General features: G+C 43.4%; 2 protein-coding genes across 4 annotated transcripts in view; one reads left to right on the top strand and one right to left on the bottom strand.

The window, feature by feature from the left end:
- cblb (Cbl proto-oncogene B, E3 ubiquitin protein ligase) overlaps positions 1–26931 on the top strand; it is a 67947-nt gene that overhangs the window by 7161 nt on the left and 33855 nt on the right. For all 3 annotated transcript variants that reach the window (XM_062406324.1, XM_062406323.1, XM_062406322.1), the window contains exons 4-5: positions 15823–15969; positions 21457–21613. In XM_062406324.1, coding sequence (XP_062262308.1) covers positions 15823–15969; positions 21457–21613 — 304 coding nt within the window. The remainder of the gene's footprint in view (positions 1–15822; positions 15970–21456; positions 21614–26931) is intronic.
- LOC133969778 (uncharacterized) lies at positions 7981–9873 on the bottom strand. The gene is made up of 2 exons (XM_062406471.1): positions 8464–9873; positions 7981–8145 (listed from the first exon to the last, which is right to left on the bottom strand). The coding sequence occupies exon 1, from the start codon at positions 9837–9839 to the stop codon at positions 8817–8819; it is 1023 nt and encodes a 340-aa protein (XP_062262455.1). The 5' UTR covers positions 9840–9873; the 3' UTR covers positions 7981–8145; positions 8464–8816.

Here is a 26931-nt window from a genome sequence, read left to right as displayed (position 1 = left end):
TCTATGCCAGTGCTTCTCAAACTGGTGGGGAGCAGTGGCATAACAGGTGGGTCATGCGACCGGGATGGGGAAATGTGAGGCGGAACTAATGTTTTGACGCCAGCATCTCTTTTACCGTTCGTTCTTTCGCTCTAGCCAGGGGTTGGCCACCCGCGGCTCTGCAGCGGCTCGATGTACAGTGTTGTGCATGTCACGTACATTTTTCGTGAACAGTGAACTCACGTTCACAATAATTTGTTAAATCATCATTGTATCAGGCCAGCATGAAATACCAGGAGCGGGAAATGTGTGTGTGTGTCCCCAGACAGCACGCACACACAGGCACCGGGGCTCCGCCCCCACTCATTCGCTCAGAGAGACGCACAGTGAGATCAGAGCTAGTTCCCGTGAAGCAGCCGGTGAGTGACAAGTTGAAACGATAGTACGATGAAGCCTGTCTTGCTCTTCGGTTCACAGTGAATGAAGGAGGACATGAGGAGAGACTAGTATGTATTTTTGGTCTGAAAACATTGGCAGGTGACAGTATGAGACCCAACAAATTAAGAAGACACTGAGAAACATTACAACCCAGTCACATGCATGTGTTCTTTTTGGTTGAGCTTTATCATCGTTGTAACAAAGTGATTATAATTTAATTTATTTGTCTCTATTTTACAGTACAGCCTGAATGAGGAATGTAGTGATAAATGTCACCAAAAGTACTTCAATTAAGTTGAATTTAAGCAAAGTTGAAACAGATTAACAGATATAAATGTTGCATGTTTTAATATGACTGTTTCCCACCATCACTGTTGTGGAGATCAGTGTTAATAATTATTGTGAGAAATAATTAGCATTGACGTGATAAGACAGTCTCTTCACATATATTACTATTATCATTAAAAGGTGATCTTTGCAACTTTGTTATTCAGGAAGTTTGTTTCAAAAAATGAAGCCCTTCGTACTACTCAGTACCTCTGAAAAAAGCTCTCAGCCGGCCCTCACCTTTCACTTTCAATGCGTGCGTCAGACTCCTGAGTCCGCGTGTTCGAAGACGGGTCTGCCCCCCCCCCCTTTATGTTGGTTTCATGTTGGTATTCGCCGCCGGGTGGCGGCGGTGAAAAAAAAATACGGGGGGTACGAAGCTATTATGCTAAGATTTTACTGGTCTGGCCCACTTGAGATCAAAGTGGGCAGTATGTGGCCCCATAACTAAAATGAGTTTGACACCTCAGCTCTAGAGTATGTCCAAAGGATCTCCGGAGCTCAGTGCATGTCTGAAAGCAGCTTAATTGAGATCTTCCTTGGCTTTAGAAGGAGATTCAATGAAAACAGACTTTCACAATCAATCAATTAGCTTTAAGTAGAGACACAATTACAGCAAGTCAAGTGCTCACTTGAAAGTTGTTTGCATTTTATTCTATTTTAAAATATTTCTATCTTATTTTATTGTATAGGTTGTAATTACTTGAGCATTGTTAGAAGAGAGCCTGAGACTCAAGCATTTCACTGCCAGCGACTGCTTAATGTTATTGTTGTGCATTTCACAATAAAAATCTTGAATCTTGAATTCTGACTGTACTGTCAGAAATAGTTTGATGAAATTCCCTGTAATGTATAGTGTGTAATGCAAATTGACAACAGTGTGACTGCATACACTCAAGCGTGTGTTGCCACACTGCAAAATGTCAAAAACCCTTGAGTGAAACAGCCACTGTGCACATATGAAGTGATTTGCACCACAGGGTGTTTTACAGCCGGCCTGACAGGCACGCCTTCAGCAGCTTCCCAAAGTGATTGTCTCTAAATCAGCTGGATTAAAAGTGCACTTCTTTTGCCCGGAAGTATTGTTGCGGATAAAAGGCAATCTGACCCCCTCCCTTCCTCTTTGACCCATTTACTCACCTGCCCCCATCTGACTGTGAATAACACCTGACTCATGGTTCAGTGACATTTAAATTCCATCTGACTGTTGTTATAATAAAAATAATACACTGTTTAAACAAATTGTATCAATAGTAAATGTATTTCTTGTCCAGATCGCACCAAATTTCAGGAAACCACTCTACCCTTCATAGTTTAATATATTAACTTTTTAATTGTGAAGTCGATAATATGAATGGTTTGCGAGAAATGTTTTCCAACGACAGATAGATGTTTGTGGAATTTATTGGTAGGTCTGTTGTGCCAATAAAGTTAAGGTCTGTATGACTTCAATCTCGAAGAAGCTTTGTTGAGTGAATTACTGATTTGAAAAGACAGGAAGTGTTTCCTGGTGAATAATCTTGCCACATTTCACACATTTCTCACTTTGCAGTATGACTAACATTTTCAATTTAGATTTTACTTCTGTCTTAATACTCATTGTCTGAATGAAATTTTTTCCAGTACTCATATTTTTTAATGCTCTGTAGACAACCTGGATGTATAATCTTTAATGTGGTGTCAGTGGAATGATTTCGTACACGTTCTCACATGATGGTACGTCCCAGCAAGCAGTCGTACTTTGAAGTGATGATGTCACACGTTCCCATGGAAGACGTACAAGGCATGACCATGAGCTTAGATGAGTAAGCTTCCAAAAAGTAGAACCATCTGGGGAGGAAGTGGAGCACCAGAGGAGGAAGCCAGAGGGGGGTTGGGGGTGGAAAGGGTCATTGCTAAGCTAAACTTGTGCTCTGACTCAGGTTTTGTCTGCTGATACATGGGATGGACACAGGAGTTCTCTCAATGAAGCAACTTCACAAACTCACTCAACATTTAAACCTTTGTAACCAAATGAAGGAACAGTATGTCGTTAATGTCTCTTCTAAACAGTGTGGTGATATGTGTTTTACACCTAGAATCATACACATTGACAGACATTAGGGCTCTCAACATTAACCAGCTGCTAGCCACTGTTTGACCATATCGCCAGAGAGAGGCAGGAGATGTGTATAGCTGCTTTCAGACATGCACTGAACTCTGCACCTCCTCCATATTTTTGTCAGGAAGAGGGGCATGTGTGAATGCAAATATCTGAATTAGACACTCCGCAGTCTCTGAGGACTTTTCAGCCTGGCCTCCTAGGATAATGTCCGTTGAAATCCAGGATAATCTGATGTGTGGACACAGCACAGTGAATCCGTCCCCCGCTAGATTCACTGTGAGCAAGTAGGGGTTGAGGACTTTTCAATGCGCGATAGATGCAAAAAAGAGAAAGATGTCAAGAGAGTTTGTGGTGATAAGAGCCAACACTGGTGTCTGTCTGAAGAATATTGTAACGCCCCCTATTGGCTTGGGGTGGGACATAACATAAATGCAACAGGTTTGGGGAAGTGAGGGTGCAGTCACACAGAAACTATGACACGATAAGGCAAAAGAAGGTATTTAAACAAAGCAACACAGGGATCAACAAGGATCAAAGAAAAGAACACAAAGAAACCCAGCCCTCCTTTACAGGTGCTTAGCACCCAAAAGTACAGCGGGTGGTGCTCACTCTAACCTGGGGTATTATGAAGAAGTAAACCTACGTGTGTGTTATATGTAGACCCTGGAGTATCTTACCTGTCCTCGTTGTCCCTGTGTGCACAACAAAAAAACATTAACAAAGACATACCAAAGTAGGCAGCTAACAACTTAAATAATACAGGCAAAACTAAATCAATGCACCAGAAAACATCTAAGCTAAACCAAAACCAACAGAGCTCTGCCACAGCTCAACCCTTCCTCTTGCTAACAGCATTTCCTTCTACATTGGCTGGGGTGAAAAGTCTCCTCACATAAGATAGTTCACGTGGCATTGTTCTGTAGAATAAGAACTTCATTTCTGAATGAATAGAAATAGGCTACAGATGAACAATCCTCAATCAGCATGCTAATATATTTTCCCCAGTAATATCATCGAAACTTAGCTGACTAGTCCTGCACACTACAGCAGGCCTCAATAGCCCTGGTGTAGTGTGCAGGATGCTGGGAATTATCTGCGCATGTCATGGAGAAATGCAAAGTGGAGGATTGAAATTCAACTTGCAACGTGTGCTGCATACCATACATCTTTAAAATAGAGTTTTGAATGATGTTATTATTGCTCAGCGTTTAATTTGCGTAGTTTTTTTTCTCCTCAAAATTCCCAATATTCCTTAACTTCCCATGGAAAGTGTCCGGAAATTGTCCGCCCCTTTGCAACCCTATGTGTAAAAGACATACTCCGTAGCCAATTCTTCTGATTGTGGTCATGTCTGAAATAAAGGCTTATGATTTCCTCCTCGTTATCTACCTTTTATGAAATCTGAGATTCAGAGTCACCATGGATGGGCTACAAAGGGAAATGTTCATAAACACAAGCTCTTCTGGTTTTGTATTCTCTCCCATTCCTTTATTGCGGCTTCTTAGTACCTTTGATTGATGTTCAGCTGTTTTTCTCTTTGTGTCAAACAATTTGCTTTTAAGAGCTCATCCTCCCTCTCTCTGTCTTAATGGAAAGTGTTCTGTGGCTCTTTTTCACTGGCGAATGATTTTCCTAAATAATTGATGCTAATAACAGTCCTTAGAAACAATTAAATCAGTGACTGCTGACTTCGTGCCTGTCCCTTTAATTTCTCTTTTATATCTCTGCTTGGACCTGCAGTGGTTTTTTTCCTTTCCCCAAACTAATTCCCAAACCTCTTCTTCTCACCCTCATGGCAGTTGTTTGTCCCCCACTTCCTTTTTACCAGCTTTGTCATATTCAGTGTGGCATCAGCAGCAGCAGATGAGGAAGAAGGGGATCTGATAGTCATCTCATCTGTCTAATGATTCATTTATGAAGCCAATACAGTCCCTCGCGGCTACTCTACTCTTGATGTATCTCTGCTGCCAGATGCATAAGCACAGCAAAACCCAAATACACACTCATGTAGGAGAACAAGACTGACCCCTTTTGAATTATAGCATGTAAATTGTAATCAGGTCCAAACTTTGTATTAAGGGCCCCTTTACCCCTACATGAGCTGTCATCCCCAAGTTCCGATTCTTAACCTCAAGGTATCATTCTCATGGGTGAGCTAAAATCCCATTAAGCATGATATAAATCCATCCTTCTCCCTTATTCAAATATATATATATATTAGGGATGGGCTTTCGATTAAATTGTCTTAATCGATCGTCAGGAGAATTAACGATCGATTTTGAGATAATCATTAATATTTTTTTAGTAAAATTCACTATTTATAGGCTATATTAAAATGCAGTGAAAAGAGAAAAAACACAGCATGTTTCCTCATTGGGATCTTTATTACAAGATGAACAACTCTTGTGGCAGTTAAACGGGTTCCGTTCAATGGTTACACTTGAAAATATGCGCTGCTGTACTCTTAAGCCCCGCTGAGAGAGCAGCTGCTAGCCGCTGAGAGCCAGCTGGATTTGAACATTCTTGATCTCTCAGTCCGGTTGTTGTGATGTTCGCACTCCCGGAACCCCTCACACAGACCTGGGTCTGTCCGGGTCCTAAGGGGATCGGTTTGGAGATACCCCTCGCTAGTTCCAGAGGCTAGCTGCCCTCTTGTATTAAATTCATCCACTAATTTGTGAGTGCAGTAAACAGAAATCTGTCGAGATCAGTCTAGGATGAGGGGAAATCCTTCTGAAGTTTGAAGAATTGTACTCAGTGTATTTTCTTAATAGTTCCTTGCAATTGCGATCATTAATTGAGTTGTATCATTGCCAGATATGCTATGTACAGGCAAACTGTGTGTGAATGCTAAAGGATACAAATAATACAGCATCTGATATAATGGGCTGTAAATATTTTACCCAAAAAGCACTGAGATTGATCGACGTATGCTGGTTGAAAACATTGCAGAGATAAATAAATCATTCCTGCCATCTAGATGTATTAAACAGAAAACTATACAGAGTACTTTGCTGCAATTTCAGCTCATTCAGCATGAGTCAGCAGTCCAGTGTGTACTAAAGACAAGTTGATCTGGAGAATAAATGCATTCTGATACCTTATGTCGCTCTGAAGGCCTTTTTGTGCTGCATGATGCCACAATGCAGTGAGAAATGTTGCGGATGCATCTCAAACCCTCACACTGTGGCTGTCAGTAGCTCTTCCTCTTCCTGTAATTATGTGACTTGACATGAAAGTTCTTTGAAGAGTTTCTGAGAAAACCTGTGGCTGTATATGTATACTTACAGGTGACGTTCTTCACCATACCATAACTAGATGCTGCCACTGCAAGGGGAAACGTGCATACAATGGCACGTTTCCCATGAGACTGATTCATATTAAAAATATTACATCATAAACCAGAAGGACTAGAACATAAACTCAATGTGGGTTTTGTTTATGTGCTGATATTGAAACAAAATATTCTCCAGTATACTGAGCATTATCCGGAATTAACCTCCCACAAAAAGTATTTTATATGAACAGTGACTTTAAAAGGTGCTGCTGCATTATTCTGTTTCTTGATTAGCTGGTAGGAAAAGAGCTTTCTAACTTGTTTTGTAGTTACTCTACATACTCACACACACACACACATAAATATATACAGTATATAAAATATTGTGTTAAGTTTCAACCTATATAATGTGACAGTCATCTGTTTCCTATTCAACAAATGTAAACCCTTTTTTCACAAGTGAATCACAAATGGTTTGAAAAACAGTCCCAAACACGGCTTGTTTTGTGCTGGCTTGCAGGATTATTAAAAGTTTGGATGTTGTGCTGTCCTACTCTCTCTGTCTCTCTCCCACTCCCTCGCTCTCACATGCACATAAACACAGATACACAGATACACAGATACACACACACACTCAAAGCATCTTATCAGTACCTCACAGCCAGTGTGCTGTATTTGTCCCTAACCGTCAAACCTTGGGCAAAGTCACCTCATCTAATGTATTTGTGAATATGTGCTATGCTGGAATGTTTTCAAGCCTACAGTCTAAACTCTTGGGGAGCTGGAGACAGGGCCCCATCCCAGGGGAAAGAGAGAATCACCAGCACTTCACAAAGAGCAAGCGAAATAATCCCTCCACGACTGTCCTTTCTTACCTCCTTCAGGATTTACAAATTTACAAATGACCGCTGTAAGCTTAAACTCCACTGTCCACATCTGAATTATTTTAGCACTAATCTCACAACTCTCTCCCTAATACCACATCAAAGTATGACTTGTTTGGGAAAAGTCTTTAACGGTAACGTTCTGAGGATTCAAGTCTTTCGGATTAGTTCTCTCTGTGGCATTGCTCTAGTCAGTGTTGTTCATGCAATTTAAATGCAAATAAATATTTTTATATTGTGTAGACCAACCGGAAATGGAAAGTCCTAAATAACTTTTTAAAAGATTGTCTCAAAAAGTGGTGTACAAATTCAAATATTAAGGCTCCACCATTGCCAGGCTAATGCTCTTAATGACATTAGCAATGGCGACAATTTATAGATTTATTTCAGTGGTGTTTCGGTGGAGAAGTCTTCCTAATCTTTGTCTATATCGGAAGGTTGGTGGTTTGAATCCTGGCAACTCTAGTCCCAAAATGTTGTGTCCCTGGTCATTGCTTTATGAATGTGTTTGTGTGAATGGGTGAACGTGGCATGTATTGGACAGTGCTTTGAGTGGTTTTTAAGAAGAGAAGAATGCCGTTAAAGGCATAGATCACCCATCAATGAAAATGCACTCATTATCTTCTCACCACTTTGCTAAAGTAGGGGTGGGTGAAGGGTTTGAGTCCGGAAAACACATCTGAAACTTATCGCAAGTTCTCGCTGATCTCGTCTTGCGCAGATCTCGTCTTGTACACCCTTGGACGAGAACTTGTGTGTGTGTACACGAATGTGAACACGGCCCCAGCCAGGATGATACCAAAGGAGTTCAGTATCCTCCATTAAATCACATTAAATCATCTCTGCACTTTGAAGAACTGCATATTGTGTTGGGACAGTGGGTGAAGGATTTGTTTCCAGTAAGCCTGATGTCAACAAGATTCTGTCAAATAATTTCCATATGGTGTCTGTCAAGTTCTGCTGGTTTTCGTGACCACATCTCTGCCCAAACTTGAAAAACTGCTTGATCAACCATAGAAGGGTGCAAAGGACAACTCAATTCTTCTTATTCTTCCACTTTTTATTTTCTTGATGTTTGATTCTTTCAGTGGACATCAGTAAATCAAGGAATCGAATAGAATGAATAGGTTGATAACCTTTGAAAACAGAAAAAGACATGCATTAGTCTCAAATAAATTAATAAACCAGTAAACATTTTCCTCTCAAAATGACCCCAGTTCCTTAGTTCTTAAACAAGTTCAGAATTAACAAACAATTCCAATTAACCTAAACTCTGAGTTACATAAAGTATCATCATAATTAATTAACCCCATCTAAAGTTTTCAACAAAGTTCAAATTAGCATGCTAAGGTTATTCAACTTATAACTGTAATTTAATAATAATAATAATTAACAACAGTCGTGGAGAAGCATGATCTTACTGCACCATCCACATCAAAGCTGTTCTTTCCTACCAGTTGCGTCTTTCAGATTGATCAGGAGCTGTGGTCATTCCTTCTTCCCAGGAGCAAGTGCTAAGACTAGTTGACTGCATCCAAACATTTTGTGCCATGCCTTCCCAGTGGGTGCGCAGGCAAATATGGTCCCCTTTAAGAGTTCCTGTTGGGCTTGGGTTCCACCACCATCTCTTGTGTGGTCGCCCTCTGCAGGTTTGGAGTGTAGAGTGCTTTATATGTGCTCTTGAAATGAATTGGGGTCTGACACAACACCTCCCACTTGACCTCCTGGTCCTTCAACCCAAGGAGGTCACACCAGTTCCATAATGTACTGGATTCAGTTGTTCCATCTTCAATTTTGTTGCTGCTCTTCAACTGGAAGCAAGACAACTATCCGTCTGACATCCCTGTGAAGAATTGTCGCAGGTATTTTTGATGATGTTTTTTTTCACCTTTTGCGTGACTTTCACCGTGGAGACTGGGTAGCTGGGGAAGGTTCTGACATGCACATCCCTCACAATTCCTTTCTTGTCAGTGTTGACATCAACAACTCTGCCAAGCCTGAACTGACCTCTCAGGGTGTTCTGGTCAGCTAGCCAGACAACATCTCCAATAGCCACATTCCTGTGTGCTGTGTGCCACTTGGTCCTGACAAACAGGTTTGGTCCTGCTAACTGGCTCCATTTCCTCCAAAACCGGTCAACCTCTGTTTGGATGGCTCTTAGTCTCTTGTAAGAGTAGCCTTCAAAGTCAAAGATCCCTGGATCTCCGCTGGGTCCAGCTCTTCCAAGCAGAAGTGAATTTGGGCTGATGTATTCTACACAGTCCTCTCGGCTCTGAGTCCTGGCATCAATAGGTCTTTCATTGGCGAGGTTGGAAGCCATATAAAGGAAGGTTTGAAACTCACCCCATGTGAAGACTCCATTACCTCCCAGATTGTGCAAAGCACGCTTCACAGTGCGGACAGCAGCTTCAGCGGCTCCATTCCTGTGAGGTGAGTCTGCTGGATGGATTTTCCAGCTCCATTCTGTACCGTGTTTGGAAGCTTCATTTTCAAGCTTTGATTTTTCCAGTTGGTCCAGAAACATGTAAAGCTCTTTGAGGGCAGGTCTGGCTCCAACAAAGTTTTTTCCAGGATCCGACCACAGTTTCCTCGGATGCCCTCTCAGTGCTGTGAATCGTTGGTAGGCCAACAGGAAGCCTTCAGCTGACTGGTCACTGACGAGGTCTGTGTGTATAGCTCTGGATGCCATGCAGCAGAAGACAATTCCCCACACTTTGAGCTTCACCTTCTTTTTCACCTCATCTTTGACTTCGTAAGGTCCAAATAAGTCCATTGTTGTGTACTCGAATTGACTGGCTGGTGTTATTCGCTCAGGTGGAAGGTCACTCATGATCTGCTGGCATCTTCTGGCTTTGGCTTTTCTGCATGTTACGCAGTTGTCAACAATCTTTTGAGCTAGTTTCCGGCCTCTTACCACCCAGGCTTTCCTTCTCATCCGGAGGAGTGTACCTGCGATTTCTTCATGATTTTTATCGTGGGCTTCTTGAGCTATAAGAGTAGATATCCATGATGTGCAAGGTAAGATTGGTACTGCAGTTTTTTCTTCATTGAAGATTTGGAACCTTCCTCCACAGAGCAAAAGTCCGGTATTTTCATCTCTGATCACAGCTAGTCTGTTGAGTGTGGTGTTTGGAAAGGTTATCTCCTCTTGAGCCGCAAGGAAGAGATCCCTCAGCGCATCTTCACACTCCCTTACAGTGAGTGCAGCTTCTTTAGCTCTGGACTTGATCTTTTGGGCTGAAGGAATTCCCTCCCACTTTGGCTTACTTGTGGCTGAGGTTCTGACCAGCACTTTTCTCCACTTTGTGGCAGCTCTCCACACCCAGGCAATGACTCTGGTCAGCTTGGTTAAACTGCTGAACTTGCTGATGTCAAGGATTTTTTCAACTGCAGAACCAGCAGGTGGTCTCTGGACTTGGATTTGGTGTTCTTCTCCACTAGGACCGCTTTGCAGGTCCTTGCTTTGGTCAGCCTTGACTGGAGCAGAGGTTGGAACCATTTTCACCTGTGCTCGGGTTAGTGCTGCTGTGAAACATTTCCTTTGGAGCTTGTTTATACCTTCTTTAGCATGTGCAGCGATGTCTTTGGCTGACTTTGTCGGCCACTCATCCACAGGTCGTTTCAGAAACTCTGGTCCATTTTGCCACACAGATTCCTCTTTGAGGTCTTCTGGGGTTGCTCCTCTCGTTATGATGTCAGCAATGTTTTGCTCACCTCTAATCCATCTCCAGTCTTCAACAGATGTGGACTTCTGAATCTCTCCCACTCTGTTTGCAAAAAAGGTTTGGAACCCATAGATGTCCCTTTGGATTGCTCCTAGCACAGTTTGACTGTCTAGTAGATGGAGCCAACGTTCCATTTGCATCCGACTGTGCCTTTCGATGTATCTTCGGAGTCTTGCAGCGAAGACAGCACCACAGACCTCAGCCTTCACTGGTTCTCCCTTTTAGTCCAGTGGTGTGAGCTTTGCTTTAGACTCGACAAGCCGGACTAGGATGCCTTGTTCAGTCTCCCACCTGACATATGCAACAGCTCCATAGCTCTGGTCACTTCCATCGGAGAATGTTATCCCCCAGGGTCCTCCAATCCTCTTGACTGGTGTAAGGCTTCTGTGGAAGGTTATTTGGTTGAGACGTGTATATTCCTCAAACAGGTGGATGGCTCCTTCCCTCAGTCTTTCAGACAGAGGTCTGTCCCATGTGTCTCGTGTCAGAGATTTGCCTCCAGCTTCTTGAAAAGCTTTTCTGACCAGGATGGCTCCCTTTTGTTTGGCAGGTGTTGCGAGGCCTATTGGGTCATATAAGCTAGCTACTTGGCTAAGCAGTTGTCTCCTAGTCAGTGGGTTTGGAGTTTTTTCTCTCACCTCTTCTCCAAGGAGATTTTTGCTGACTCTCATCTTCTTTTTTCTCTTTGAGAAGTTGATTGACGTCATGAGGTACAGTTTGTCTGATTCAACTAGGTAGCCAACTCCAAGGGCTTTGTTGTCACCATCTCTCCTTTGGTTGGGAAGAATGAGGATTCGATCTGAAGATGCTGGATGTTCTGCTGCATCTTTCTGCCTCCCACTTTGGCCTGACCGGACCCACGGCTTGAGGAAGAATCCACCTGCCTTTAGGATTTCTTCAACTGTTTTGGTGGTTTTGTCTAGTTTTCCCAGGTCATTGTGAGATGTAAGGATGTCATCTACATAGGAATCCTCATCAAGGATCCTACGCTCCTCCTCCAGGTGAGTGAAAATGGGCAGCTTTGCTGTCTCTCTCATGGCCAGTTGTGCGATACACCCTGCTGGTCGATCGCCAATGTTGACCCTGGTGATGGCATATTCCTCAATTTCTCAATTTCTCAATTTCAATTTCTCCACAGATTTCTCTCCAGAGAAATCTGTGGAGGTGCATCTCCAGGTCTTCAAGCCACACAGAATTATACATTTTCTTGATGTCACCTAGGGCAGCATGGACTCCTCTCCTGAACCTTAGTAGCACTGCTCGGATGGGATTCAGGACATCAGGCCCTTTCAGAAGGAGGTCATTCATGCTGATCCCTTTAAACTTCTGGCTGCTGTTCCATACCAGTCGCACAGGTGTTGTAATGGAGTGTGGGTTTGGCGCCACCAAGTGGCTGACGTACCATACTGGGCCTTTCCACTTGGCGATGGTCTCCTCAGTGAGTTTCTTTGCTGCCCTCCTCTCCACCATCTCATGGACTTGAGTTGTGTATGCCACACGCCACTCTGGTTCTTTCTTGAGCTGCCTCTCTGTCCTTAGAAAGGTGGCTTCCACTGCTCTCCTGTTGTTGGGCAGGGAACTTGGGACTTCAATCCAGGGATATTTTGTGTCCCAGTGAGGCTCCTGACTGTGAGCATCCGCTTTCACATAGGTGAGGCCTTGCCTGATAATCTCCAGCTCTCTTTCCTCACTCAAAGTCATGTCTTTGCCTCCCGGTTGACAGTTACCGCACCGGCATCCACCACACATGGGTTCGCAGGCTGCTCCAATGCTGTCCCACTTCCACCAGTCTAAGAACTCTCTGCCAGCAACTGTGCCTTTGGTTTCAGCTTGTTTCTCTGCAATTTCTTGATACTTCACTGCTGTGGTTCTCATCGATCGTGCAAAGTGAGTCTCAGAATTGTGCAGAGCCATGTCAACTACTTCACAGAGGTCTGGATGCGCTCCGCCAACAGTCTTCCCTAAAGGGCCCTCCCAAAGGACGAGGTCTCCTACTACCTTTACTCTTTGTGGAGCGAGTCTTCCTTCCCGGTGGCTGATGAGAAGCTCAACGTGCTCTGGTCTTTGAAGGTCTTCCAGGTTGGTGTTGGGGAAGAACTTCTTGAGCTGTTGTGGTTTGATTACTCTCTGCACTTTTGCAATTTCATCCAAGCCATAGCAGATAAGCTCATGAGCTCTCTCTGTCCCTTTAGGTGTCTTGACTCTCACCTTGAGTAAATATCTTTTGGTCTTCACCTTAAGGGCCATGCCTCCGACTCCATGGACAACAAGCGTGATCTTTTCACTCCGTAGCTTCAGACTCCTGGCTGCTCTGTGAGTGATGTAGTTGGTATCCGATGCCAAGTCAATGAGGGTTCCAATTCTCTGTCCTGCATTGGTGGTTACTTCCAGAAGCATAAGAAGAACTGGTAACTCACATGTATTTGAGTCCATCACTCCAGGTAGTTTTTTTTCAGTGCAGTATGATTTTGCAGCCATGTTGGTGAAAGCTTTCCGGAATTTCTCTGCCATGACTGGGGTGAGTTCAGATATTAATCTCTCTTGTTCCTCTGTGAATGCTTGCCTTCTGGTGCTGGATTTTCCCACTTTGTCGGATTCTTTCCCTTTGAATCCTCCCTTCAGGCAAAGAAAGAAATGGTGGTCTGAGGAGCTTCCTCTCTTGCAGTCTTTGTTCCTGCACAGGTAACTGTCCACACATTCCTCCTCCTCTGCATGACATAGGAGGCATCTTCTGCATGCTCCCAGTTTTTCAACAGCAATTAGCTTCTCGCTAGGTTTTAGTTCTTTGAACCTCTTGCAAAAGAAGATCTTCTCACTGTGTCTTTCATCTCCACAGACAACACATCCTCCTTTTCTTGTGGACTTTGTGAAAGCGTACTTCTTCTCCAGGTAAGTAGGCTTCTTCTCAGATTTTTCACTTACACCCAGTTGGTCCAGTCTCTCTAGGATATCCTCCTGAGTCTTTAAGAATGTGAGAAGGCTGTCGAAGTGGTTGTCAGGTGTGACTCCGTTTCTTGGATTGACCATGAATGTGAGCCAGTCTCTCTTCACATTGTCCGGCAGTTTGCTCTCTATGGATCTGATCACCAGGGGATTCTTGATGGCTCCAGTGCTTTCAAGCTCGATGAGGTCATTCAAAGCCTTTTCTACTGTTTGAATTAGGTCAATCACCCTCCTTGGCTGGTGTGACCTTACAGGTGGGATCCTCTCCAGGTCCTCAATTATTTCCAAGGCAATCGCTGGCTTATTTCCATACCTATTTTGAAGCACTCTAAATATGTCTTCAGCACTGTTGTATGTTGATAGGCGCAGGTCTCTGCATATTCTCTCGTCCATACTGTCAAGGAGTTGGAACTTCTTCACTTCCACTGAGCCAGTTGGCTCCCCCTGCCTCTGCAGGTTCTCCCAGTCTCTCCTCCACCTGTGGAAATTCCTCTTGAACCCAGTGAATTTAGGTAGACTGGTTGGCTTTATCCTCATCACTGGTTGTTGAACTGTCACAGGTTGAGGCTCTCTTTCTCTTCTTTCCTCCTCTGTGACTCTTTGTGCAGTGAGGAATTCTGCCCTTCTGGCTTCGAGCTTGTTGCCCCATGCTCTCAGGTCTTTTACTCTGCTTTCCGGGTGTGCTGTCTGACCAGGTGGGATCCATCTTTCCCAGGCTTTCAGGCTCTCACTTGCATCATGCATCAGCCTCCTCACTCCTTCAAGCTGCAGTTCATAGCCGTCCCTATTGATAGCAGTGATGGGGCATGCCTGAGCTGTTTCACAGGCTACCCCTGCTACTTGAATTGCAGAGCTTACCTCCTCGTCACCATATCTTCGCCAGAGGTTGGATTGGACTGCTTTCCGAACTTCATCCAGTCTCGCATCACTCTCTTCCATTGTCCTTTCAAGCTCATCCTGCTGGTGCTTGCCAAGCTTGACTTCTCCGCCCTCATCGGTTTCAGCTTCATTATCTGCCAGTAGGCCAGCCCTGTACTCCTCATTTGCATCGCTGATGTGCCTTGCCAGGGAACTGAGCTCGCTGAACTCCTCTTGCAGCTCATGCTTGATCATGCTATTTGCAGCTCTGCTCAGGTAGTTCGCTTGCTTGGTGAAGGCGGTTTTAGCTAAGGTCCTCTCTTGCTTCAGTTGCTTGACTGTCTTCCTGGGAGTTTCCTTTGCCATGGTGAAGGGTTTCCAGTTCTTTTTTATCTTTTCCCTCTGCGTCGACAGCTTGACTTCAGGCCTTTGATCCTAGTCTTCCTGCCACGCTGGTTATCAACTGTCAAGTTCTGCTGGTTTTCGTGACCACATCTCTGCCCAAACTTGAAAAACTGCTTGATCAACCATAGAAGGGTGCAAAGGACAACTCAATTCTTCTTATTCTTCCACTTTTTATTTTCTTGATGTTTGATTCTTTCAGTGGACATCAGTAAATCAAGGAATCGAATAGAATGAATAGGTTGATAACCTTTGAAAACAGAAAAAGACATGCATTAGTCTCAAATAAATTAATAAACCAGTAAACATTTTCCTCTCAAAATGACCCCAGTTCCTTAGTTCTTAAACAAGTTCAGAATTAACAAACAATTCCAATTAACCTAAACTCTGAGTTACATAAAGTATCATCATAATTAATTAACCCCATCTAAAGTTTTCAACAAAGTTCAAATTAGCATGCTAAGGTTATTCAACTTATAACTGTAATTTAATAATAATAATAATTAACAACAGTCGTGGAGAAGCATGATCTTACTGCACCATCCACATCAAAGCTGTTCTTTCCTACCAGTTGCGTCTTTCAGATTGATCAGGAGCTGTGGTCATTCCTTCTTCCCAGGAGCAAGTGCTAAGACTAGTTGACTGCATCCAAACATTTTGTGCCATGCCTTCCCAGTGGGTGCGCAGGCAAATATGGTCCCCTTTAAGAGTTCCTGTTGGGCTTGGGTTCCACCACCATCTCTTGTGTGGTCGCCCTCTGCAGGTTTGGAGTGTAGAGTGCTTTATATGTGCTCTTGAAATGAATTGGGGTCTGACACAACAGTGTCTATCAAGCATTTTAGATGCACCAACTGTTTCCTCTCTTTTCTCACCTCTTCTCTGCAGGAGGAACCTGACCAAGCTGTCACTGATCTTCAGTCACATGTTAGTAGAGATCAAAGCCATCTTCCCTGGAGGACAGTTCCATGGGGACACGTTCAGGATCACCAAGGCTGATGCTGCTGACTTCTGGAGGAGATTCTTTGGAGAAAAGTAAGCTTTACACCATCTTAGCTTGCAGCTCTGTGCTGGTAATTTTATTTCTGATAGATTCATTCTGTGATAGGGAGATGATGTTCCAGTTTTAAATATCCAGGACATCTTTTTCGTGATGGTTCATATATAACCATGCGGTTTCTCAATATAATGATATGAGGGAGAAATGCCTGGATGTTACCCCAATACAGATCTTTATTTCCCACTGGATTAATAAAGTATCCATCTGAACAATATTAACGGCTTAGTATCATGATTGTTGCTTTATCTGTTTTTATCTGTATGAATTGTAAAGCTGGTTGGATGACACAGTACAGTTCAGTTATCACCTGTTCAGTTCACCTGCTGAACTCCTGCTTCTGGAAAGAGGCTGTTCTTGTGTCAGCTTGTGGTGACTTTATTGGGTCCTCACTCTCCCGTGTTTTGTTGAGGAAAGAATTTCAATGGCCAGGGCTGATCAAGAGTGGCAGCTTGAAACCTGAGATTTTCTTGGCAGAGTAACTGATGCAGCAACTTAATGTCCTACTTGACTGCTGAGCTTTACCAGACAGTGATGGATGATGCAAGACTCTGTGATAGTAATGTAGATGTGAAACAACAGGTTTCAAAAAAAACCTTTGAGAACAACATTTAATTTGTGAGCTAGCTTACTCGCTCTGTGCAGCATTGCTGTGTTATGTTATTGTCATTTACATATATTTCACCCATTTGATGCTGTGGGAAACAGAAAAGGTAAAAACTGCCTTCTAAGAGTCACTCGTGTGCAGAGGATACTGAAACAAGCATACGTAGACATGCATCAAGCCCTGTGTGGCAGGAGTCAGAAGTGCACGTGTACGTTTGTCTACATAGCTTAATTCTATTTATCACACATAGACCTGCAGCCAGTCTGCACTCTGAAATGTAATCTGGGCTAACCCCAAATTAGCCCTGACTTATTTGCTTGCAGTGTGTGAAGGGTGTGTGATAGAAAAGTGCTAGATAAAAGGCCATTCATCATTTAAACATGAAGGACTTTATAATCTTAGTATTATAATCACATGGACGTATTAGCTCCTAGTCTTCATTTACTCTTTTACACTATATGATCAGGAAGAGAACAGATGGAAAGCAGGTGCGTCTGGGGGTGGAACAGGTAATGGGATCCGTGGGACGAGGTGACACAGAGCAGGGGGGGTGGCTGAATTCTGAAATGACATGAGAATAAGTACATGCAAAAAATAAGAGAGACAATGAAAATGTTAAGAGCTGACTGAAGTTGTGACAGAACCCCTTCCTCTGGAGACGGCTCCTGACGTCCCTCCAGGCTGGTCAGGATGGACCCTATTATGGAACATCCTTGATGAGATCTGAGTCAAAGATATTGGGAGACGGGACCAAGGAGCACACTTCAGTTCCATAACCCTACCAGTCCACCAGATACTGGAAGCCTCTTCCTCGCCGTCGGGACTGATTAACAGTGTGAGCAGAACCTCTGTCAATAAGCCAGGGTTGGGGTCTGGAGGCGGGCTGAAGCTGGCTTTCTTTAACAAGTTTGAGTTTTGAGACATGAAGTGTTGGACTGACCCTCATGGACTGGGGAAGGTGGAGACAGACTGCATGGGATAAATGACCCTGGTGATGGGATAAGGACCAACAAACCGCGGAGCCAAACTCCTGGAACCGTGTTGTGAGCGTATTCCACCCACAGGAGCTGCTTGGACCAGGAGGAAGGATTGTGGGAGACAACGCGACGCAAAACAGTCTCCATCTCCCCATTCATCCTCTCGGACTGCCCATTTGATTGAGGATGGAACCCCAAGGATAGGCTGACTTTGGCCCCCAACAGACTACAGAATTCAGTCCAAATACGGGAGGTGAATTGTGGCCCCCGGTCGGAAACAATGTCACTGGGGATGCCAAGCAGGAGGAAAATGTGGTGCAACATAAGTTCAGCCATCTTGTTTGCTGTTGGTAATTTAAGTAAAGGAATGAAGTGGGCAGATTTGTAGAATCTATCCACAATGATGAGAATAGTGGTGTTACCGTTTGATGGAGGAAGTCCATTGTCGAAGACGAGAGAGATGTGATACCATGGACGATGAAGAATGGGCAGTGGCTGGAGCAGACCGGACGGAGGTAGTGGGCACTCATGATCTGGGAACAAATCTGTCAGGCCGCGACAAACTCCTTAGTATCCTCCTCCATGGAATCCCACCAGAAGCGTTGCCTCAATAGGGTGCGTCTAGCCCCTGGGTGACAGGCAAGGCGAGAAGGGTGTCCAAACAGGCGATTTTCCAGGCAAGCACTGTGGGCTAGGTGATTAGCCTGACCCTGCTTCACCTTATCCTAAATGTCCCAGGTTATAACGCCGATGACCACCTTGGAGGGGAGGATACTTTCTGGTAATGTGGGACCACTGTGTGACTGGAACTGATCGGACAGGGCCTCAGGCTTGGCATTCTTCGATCCTAAGGTAAGAGAGGGAAAAGTCAAAACGCCTAAAGAATAATGCCCACCTGGCTTGACGGGAACTGAAACGTTTAGCTGACCGGATGTACTCCAGGTGCTTGTGGTCAGTCCAAACCACAATCGGCTGCTTCACCCCCGCTACCCAGTGCCTCCACTCCTCCAGGGCCATCTTGCGGCCAACAACTCTCGATTCCCAATATCATAACGTTGTTCAGCTGGTGACTATTTGCGGGGGAGAAAAAAAGCACATGGGTGCATCTTCTGGTCCTCTGCTGACCGCTTGGAGAGGACTGCTCCCACCCCAGAGTCCGATGCGTCTGCCTCCACAGTAAACTGATGCTCTGGATCTGGAAAGACAAGGATGGGAGCAGACGAGAACCATGACTTCAACACACCGAATGCTCTTTCTGCAGCAGAGGATCACTGGAAGGTGAGTCAAAGACTGTGTTGGTCTGTCCTTTACAGAAGAGCTGGGCGTGGAGAACAGGCCGAGAGGGCATTTGTGAACCTGTGATGTGGCTCACCAGCACCCTCGGAATCTCTGGTGTGCCCGGTCTTTTACCGGATAAGATGACACATAGTGGCCTACCTGTCCACAGTACATGCAGCAGTTCTTCCTATGGCGGCACTGTCATTCAGCTGATGACAGCTGGGTCCTGCCAAGTTGCATCTTGAGTCTGGAGGTGTTTAGGTTGGACGGCTTCGGTGACTACATGTCACGGCACTTCCTTGCCACCGTTCCTAGAGACGTCGGTTGATGCGGATAGCCATAGCAATGAGCGTGTGCAAGTGGACCGGAGGATCCTGTGCTGCCAGCTCATCATTGATGACTTCAGAGAGACCATTGTAGAAAGCGTCCGCCAGCGAGGAGGAATTCCAAATCGCTCTCCGCAGCGAGCGTCCGGAGGTCAATGTAATAATCCAACGACACTTGAGCAGGTTTAGGGAATAATAGGAGTTCTTGTTTAATGGAACGTTCAAAAGCCAGGCAGACAGTCAGTAAACAAATCCGATAGGGAGCAGGCAAAACAGTATCCAAGGTCCAGAAGGCAGGTCAGAGCGGAGATCAGGCAGGGCAGACAGTTAGGTAGCAAACAAAACCGATAGGAAGCAGGCAAAACGGAATCCAGGGTCCAGAAGGCAGGTCAGAGCGGCGATCAGGCAAAACAGAGAAAACAGGGATAACGCTGAAAAGCTAGAAACAAACACAGTAGAGGATCTGGCAGAGAACAGAGGAAATGAGCCGGTATATATACTGGGTGACTAATGACTGATGGACAGCAGGTGAGACTGGGGGTGGGGCAGTTAATGGGATCAGTGGGACGAGATGATGCAAGGCAGGGGGTAGTGGCTGAATTCTGAAATGACATGACAATTAGTACATACAAAAAATAAGATAAGACAATGAAAATGTTAAGAGCTGACTGAAGTTGTGACATAACTAGAAGTCCCACATAATTATCTCAGATAACAGAATGCACAAGTAGCCCCTGATCACAATTTCATGCCATCAAATAATTCAAGACTAAAAAAATAGATAAACAACTTAATTTTAAGTAGGCCACAGAGGAAATGTGTGAAAAGAAGATATTTCTTCAGCGGCATGCAGGGCTAAGACCAGGTTAACAGCATTTATCTGCCAAAATATATGAATCATACAATAAGCCAACTTCAACTGGTATCCCCATGAGGTTTTTAGTTTCCAACCAAGGTCATAATGCATCACTCAGTCACAGATGTCACAGAGTCAGCGCAGCCTGCTTCAGTTAATGATCTATATACTTTACTTATATCAAATATGTCCCTTAGATAAATGAAGTCCTTGTGTTTGACATCAGGATATACCAAGTTTTAATTAGAAGGAATAATAGGAGTACTGTTACAATATGCAACTTAATACAGCAGCCAAAGGAAACTAATGATTCTAAGTTTGTGTTCCAGTCAGGCATTGTCAGACACAGTACTGGGTATGTGAGGCTAATGTATACATGCAAGTGAATATTAAAGTGGGCAGCCATGCGTTGAACCAGAAAGTGATGTTCCCATCAGCCCTGGCTTGCTTTTATTACAGCCGTTTTTTTTTTTTATAATAAGTTGGGAGTTATATGAAGTAGGGTGTACTTTTTAGGAGGGATGTCTATGTATTCAACTGTAGAATGTATTCCTAGTTGGACTTTCAGATGAGACATACAGTATCTCCATACAGTATCACACATATACATTGGTGTCACTATACATAACTGACTTTTTTCATCGATACCCATGAATTTTTCTCTAGGAAATGTATTTAAATACATATTATCTCACAATGCTGTTTAAAAAATATATAAAATATCTGCCCCCTGATACCGATCTGTACCAAAATTGAATGGGATCTTCTGTGGGTTGCATAAAACCGAAGCTTTGTTCATCCCCCTCCTTGTGACTGCTTCTGTTACTAAATGTAACACTTCATTTATTCAGGAACTATGTTGCCACTGAAGTTAATCCAGCCTGCAACTATATTTATTGCAAAATAAGTTTGCTTTTCAAGAGTGGGTGATGGCAGTGGCCACAAACATCTGGTGTTTGACATTTAGCAGCAAACAATATCACAAACAGATACATTCCTTTGTCAAGGCACCATCAAATGAAAAGTATACATTTCTACCAGTCAGGGGTGAGGTCCTCACTTTTTTTACTCTGTGTTATCTGAAAACCATTTACTCTTTCTTAAGAATCTTCACACATGAGCTGTGAATTTGTATCATATGTCTTTTTGTAGACCTTCTATTGTATTCTCAAATATACATTTTACTAAATAAAGATACATAGCTGGAGAGCAAAATCCAAAAGCTGCCCTGTGATAGGCTGGTGCCCTGTGTAACCCATTAGTAGCCTAAAGTAAGCTGGGATTGGCTCCCCCCTCCCCATGCCTCTCAGATAAGTTGGTATAGCTAATGGATGTATTTGATGATATTTGATAAAACACCAGTTATAACACAAGCTGCTTGTAGCCATGATTTTATTTTTGGACTTGTTGCTCTTTTTCAGGACAATAGTGCCATGGAAAGTCTTCCGACAGTGCCTTCACGAACTGCATCCCATCAGCTCGGGCCTTGAAGCCATGGCCCTCAAATCCACCATCGATCTCACCTGCAACGACTACATTTCTGTGTTTGAGTTTGACATCTTCACACGCCTTTTCCAGGTTGGTCGAAACATAACTGTGAATCTTTTTCACACATGCACAAGTGCTTTACTCTCGGTTCCATACAACAGGTTTGGACATTTGTATGTGTTACCGGCACCAGATCTAGGGGAATCTGGGCCAGCAGCACGGGTTCCACAGGCTAGAGCAGGGGTGTCAAACTCATTTTAGCTCAGGGGCCACATGGAGGAAAATCTATTCTCAAGTGGGCCGGGCCGGTAAAATCATGGCATAATAACCTAAAAATAATGACAACTTCAGATTGTTTTCTTTGTTTATTTTGGTCCAAAATAGAACAAGCACATTCTGAAAATTTACACATCGAACAAGCAACAATAGAACAAGCACATTCTGAAAATGTACACATCACAAATGATCCTCTTGACAAAACTCTTCAAGCTAGTTGAAAATTCTGTGGAAAAAAATTGGTGCAATTTCAAGAACACAATGCCTTAGTGATTGGAACTTAGACTTCGTCTCAGTGTATCTACAAAAAAATTTAACTTTAAGTCACAGCCTTCCTGGGATTGAACAAAATAAAAATAAATAATGAATAAATAAATAAAACAACTCTTCTAGGTATCACATACCTCATTTGTCATTTCCACATATTAATCCTGTGCAAACTCGACAAACCATACAAACTGAGGTAGAAACTATTCAAGAGGGTTGAGTTACTCCCTGCCTTGTAGGCTAAACTATTTATTGATAGAAAAATAAAAGCTGTGCATTGCATGAACAATTTCAACAAACCAAACTTATGAACTGAAGTGACTGACATTATTACAGTAAATCACTCACTTTCTTTAAATTTCCACAGAAGACAATCATTTTCACAGAATTATATCAAGGTGCAGTGTCTCATGCAGCATTTTAAGTGGGGTTACGCATTGTTTATTTCACTCCTGAAACCTGGCATCTTTTAGCTTTCACAAGTGCATCAATATCAGGCGTCACATCTTGAGTGGCAGCCAATTTCAGGATGTCATTCAAGTGCTTTTGCGTGAGCCTTGAGCGCAACTTTGTTTTATTGATGCTCATTACAGAGAAAACTTGCTCACAAAGATACAGTGCCTTGCATAAATATTCACCCCCTTTGGACTTTTCTACATTTTGTCATGGTATAACCACAGATTAAAATGTATTTCATCGTGAGTTTATGCAATGGACCAACACAAAATAGTGCATCATTTGGAAGTGGGGGGAAATACTACATGGATTTCACAATTATTTACAAATAAAAATCTGAAAAGTGTTGAGTGCATATGTATTCACCCCCTTTACTGTGAAACCCCTAACAAAGATCTGGTGCGACCAATTGCATTCACAAGTCACATTTGCAAGTCACATAATTAGTAAATAGGGTCCACCTGTCTGCAATTTAATCTCAGTTTAAATACACCTGTTCTGTGAAGGACTCAGAGTTTGTTGGAGATCATTACTGAACAAACAGCATCATGAAGACCAAGGAGCTCACCAAACAGGTCAGGGATAAAGTTGTGGAGAAATATGAAGCAGGGTTAGGTTATAAAAAAATATCCAGAGCTTTGAACATCTCTCTGAGCACCATAAAATCCATCATAAGAAAATGGAAAGAATATGGCACAACCGCAAACCTACCAAGAGGAGGCCGTCCACCTAAACTGAAGAGTCGGACAAGGAGAAAATTAATCAGAGAAGCAACCAGGAGGCCCATGGTTAGTCTGGAGGAGTTGCAGAGATCCACAGCTGAGGTGGGAGAATCTGTCCACAGGACAACTATTAGTCGTCTACTCCACAAATCTGGGTTAGGGTTAGGTGAGACCAAAATTGAACTTTTTGGCCTCAATGCAAAACGCTATGTGTGGCAAAAACCCAACACTGTCCATCACCCTGAGCACACCATCCCAACAGTGAAACATGGTGGTGGTAGCATCATGCTGTGGGGATGCTTCTCTTCAGCAGGTACAGGGAAACTGGTCAGAATAGAGGGAAAGATGGATGGAGCCAAATACAGGGAAATCCTTGAAGAAAATCTGATGCAGTCTGCAAAAGACTTGAGACTGGGGCGGAGGTTCATCTTCCAGCAGGACAATGACCCTAAACATACAGCCAGAGCTACAAAGGAATGGTTTGGATTAAAGAATGTTAATGTCTTAAAATGGCCCAGTCAAAGCCCAGACCTCAATCCAATAGAGAATCTATGGCAAGACTTGAAGATTGCGGTTCACAGACGGTCTCCATCCAATCTGACTGAGCTTCATCTTTTTTGCCAAGAAAAGCTGGTAGAGACATACCCCTAAGACTTGCAGCTGTAATTGCAGTGAAAGGGTGTTCTACCATGTATTGTCACAGGGGGGTGAATACTTATGCACCCAACAGATGTCAACTTTTTTGTTCTCATTATTGTTTGTGTCACAATAAAATTTATTTTGCACCTCCAAAGTACTATGCATGTTTTGTTGATCAGACGGGAAAAAGTTTAATTTGAATTCCAGTTAGAAACAGTCCATAATGGGAAAAAGTCCAAGGGGGGTGAATACTTATGCAAGGCACTGTATGTGGTTCCAAACATGCACAACACTTTTGCAGAAAGGGCTGTCAAGTTCGGGTAACGTGGCAAGAGATACTGATAAAATGTGTCCAAGCCAGCTGCGGCAAATTTGCCCTTCAAATCTGAGTCACACTGCAAGTCTATTATTTCAAGTTGGATGTTAACAGGCAGATTAGAGGCATTCGCGGTGAATGGCGAGCAAAACTTTGAAGTCTTTCTCCAGTTCACCAAAAATCTGAAAGCGTTGCTCAAACTCCCACAATAGTCCCGTTATTTTATCTTTAAACCGCTTCATGTCTGCGGCTTGTTGGGTCGCGCACACATCTTTCAGACAAGGAAAGTGAGCTGCATCACCACCTGCGAGTTGCGTCTCCCACAATGCCAGCTTCAACTTGAACGCACATATGCTGTCATAATACTGAGTGACAACTTTGTTGCGCCCTTGCAGCAATTTGTTCAAGTTATTAAAATGCTCTGTAACATCCACCATAAATGCAAGGTCCTGCATCCATTCCGTGGACTGAAATTCCAACACTGGTTTGCCCTTTTTTTCCATGAACTGTTCAATTTTCTCTCGTAATTCAAAGAAACCCCTAGTACAGCACCTCGGCTTAACCATCTTACCTCTGTGTGGTATGGCAGCCCATAGTTGTGGTCTTTCTCTCTGAGAAGGCTGTCAAACTGACGGTGATTCAGGCCTCTGGATCGGATGAAATTAACAGTTTTGATGACCACCTTCATGACGTTATCCATCTTTAATGACTTGCAACACAAAGCCTCCTGATGCAAAATACAGTGAAAAGTCCAAAAATCACATCCTCCATTTGCAGTCTGCACTTTCTCTCTGAACTTTGTCACAACACCTGCTTTTCTCCCGATCATTGAGGGTGCACCATCTGTAGCCAGGCTGACAGCGCGGGACCAGTCCACTCCGATCCTGTCCAGGGCGCCGACGAGTGCGGTGAAAATATCAGCTGCTGTTGTAGTATCCGTCATTGGCACCAACTCCACGAACTCCTCGGTGACGGTCAAAGTGTCATCAACTCCGCGGATGAATATGGCCAGTTGCGCAACATCTGTAATGTCCGTGCTTTCGTCAATTGCAACTGAAAATGCAATAAATTACTTTACTCTGCGCTTCAATTGGCTGTCCAAATCCACAGAAAGATCAGAAATCCTGTCTGCAACTGTGTTTCTTGTCAGGCTGATATTTGCAAAAGCCTGGCGCTTTTCAGGGCACACAATCTCTGCAGCCTTCAGCATGCATGTTTTCACAAATTCCCCCTCGCTAAATGGCTTTGAAGCCACTGCAATTTCATTAGCAATAAGGTAGCTGGCTTTCACTGCAGCGTCACTGATTTCTCGGCTATGAGTAAACACAGACTGCTGTTTCTTCAGACCCGCCAACAATTCATTCACCTTCTCTCTTCTCTGTTGTCTCAGAATGGCAAGCTAGCTCCGGACTAGCTGTAGCCTTCTTACTCACCCCTGGTATAAACAGTTTGCTTGCTTAACAGAATTGCTATTGTGCCATCCAGTGGACAAATTCAGAACAGCAGTTTCTGTTTCATTTTTATGCATGGCAAAATCATCTTGCGGGATTAAACCCGTAAGCGGGCCTGATCCGGCCCGCGGGCCGTACGAATGACACCCCTGGGCTAGAGAGCACTGTGTAACCGATAGACATATAAATCTGTGGATTTAAGAAGACACCTGTTAGACACGTCTTGTTCAGCAGGACCTCAGATTTAATGTGTCAATAATATCACAACATACAAAACTCACACATCATTCATTTCAATTCTATTAACATAAAAAATAAATACAAAATACATAACATAAATAATTAAAAAGACTAAAACACATTTTCTGGGCATAAATTACTACACTGACTCATCCACACGCTACTCTAATTAAACACAGACACATACACCCTGAATATTTCTCATACACACGTAACATAAACCAATTCCTGTTTTTAACACTCTTCCATCACACATATCGCCATTTTACACTCAACACGCACAGGCTCCAACTCCTCAGCGACCTCTCATAAAATGGCGCGAATCGGCTGTGGCCGTTAAAGCTTGTGAACATATAACATGACAAGTAAACATGCGCCAAGTGCTGGCTACAAATACTTTTGCACCTTTAAGAATAATGTTACATTACAGAATTATTACAAAAGTGGTTAAAACTTAATTTCAAAAAATAAAAAGTACGTGCACCCGCTGACGGAGCCCATCAGGAAGACGAGTCACTAAACTATACATTTTCGTACTTCAACCACACGTTTTACTATCATCCAAACTCATCTAACATAACATCCACACTTGACAAACTAATTATGAAACAGACCATTGTCTTACCTGTGGATTTAAGAAGACACCTGTTAGACACGTCTTGTTCAGCAGGACCTCAGATTTAATGTGAAGTGCGCACTTACTGAGACCGTGCAAACAGAAGTTCCTCAGATCCACCGCTGCTCCACAGCGCCACCCACTGGCGTGGAGCACAACTGTCATGACAACTGTGAGAATGGTTCAGTTATATTTCAAAAATAGGGGGGGTATCTGTTAAACTAAAAACTGGATGCATGGCATTTTCAACCTATTACATATGCAGTGCCTCTAGTTTGTTTTAACTTTTGTACGCATCTTTTTTGTGAATGATTTTTGCAAAAAAGGAAAAAAAATGTGTTTTGGATCCGTGCTAGCCTGAGTTGTATTTTAAATCTTCCTTTGATGTGACATACAAACTCAGTCAGTCAGCTTACTGCAAGCAA

The sequence above is a fragment of the Platichthys flesus genome, chromosome 15 (assembly GCF_949316205.1).
Source record: "Platichthys flesus chromosome 15, fPlaFle2.1, whole genome shotgun sequence".
Classification (NCBI taxonomy): domain Eukaryota; kingdom Metazoa; phylum Chordata; class Actinopteri; order Pleuronectiformes; family Pleuronectidae; genus Platichthys; species Platichthys flesus.
This window is presented reverse-complemented; position numbering and strand designations above follow the sequence as displayed.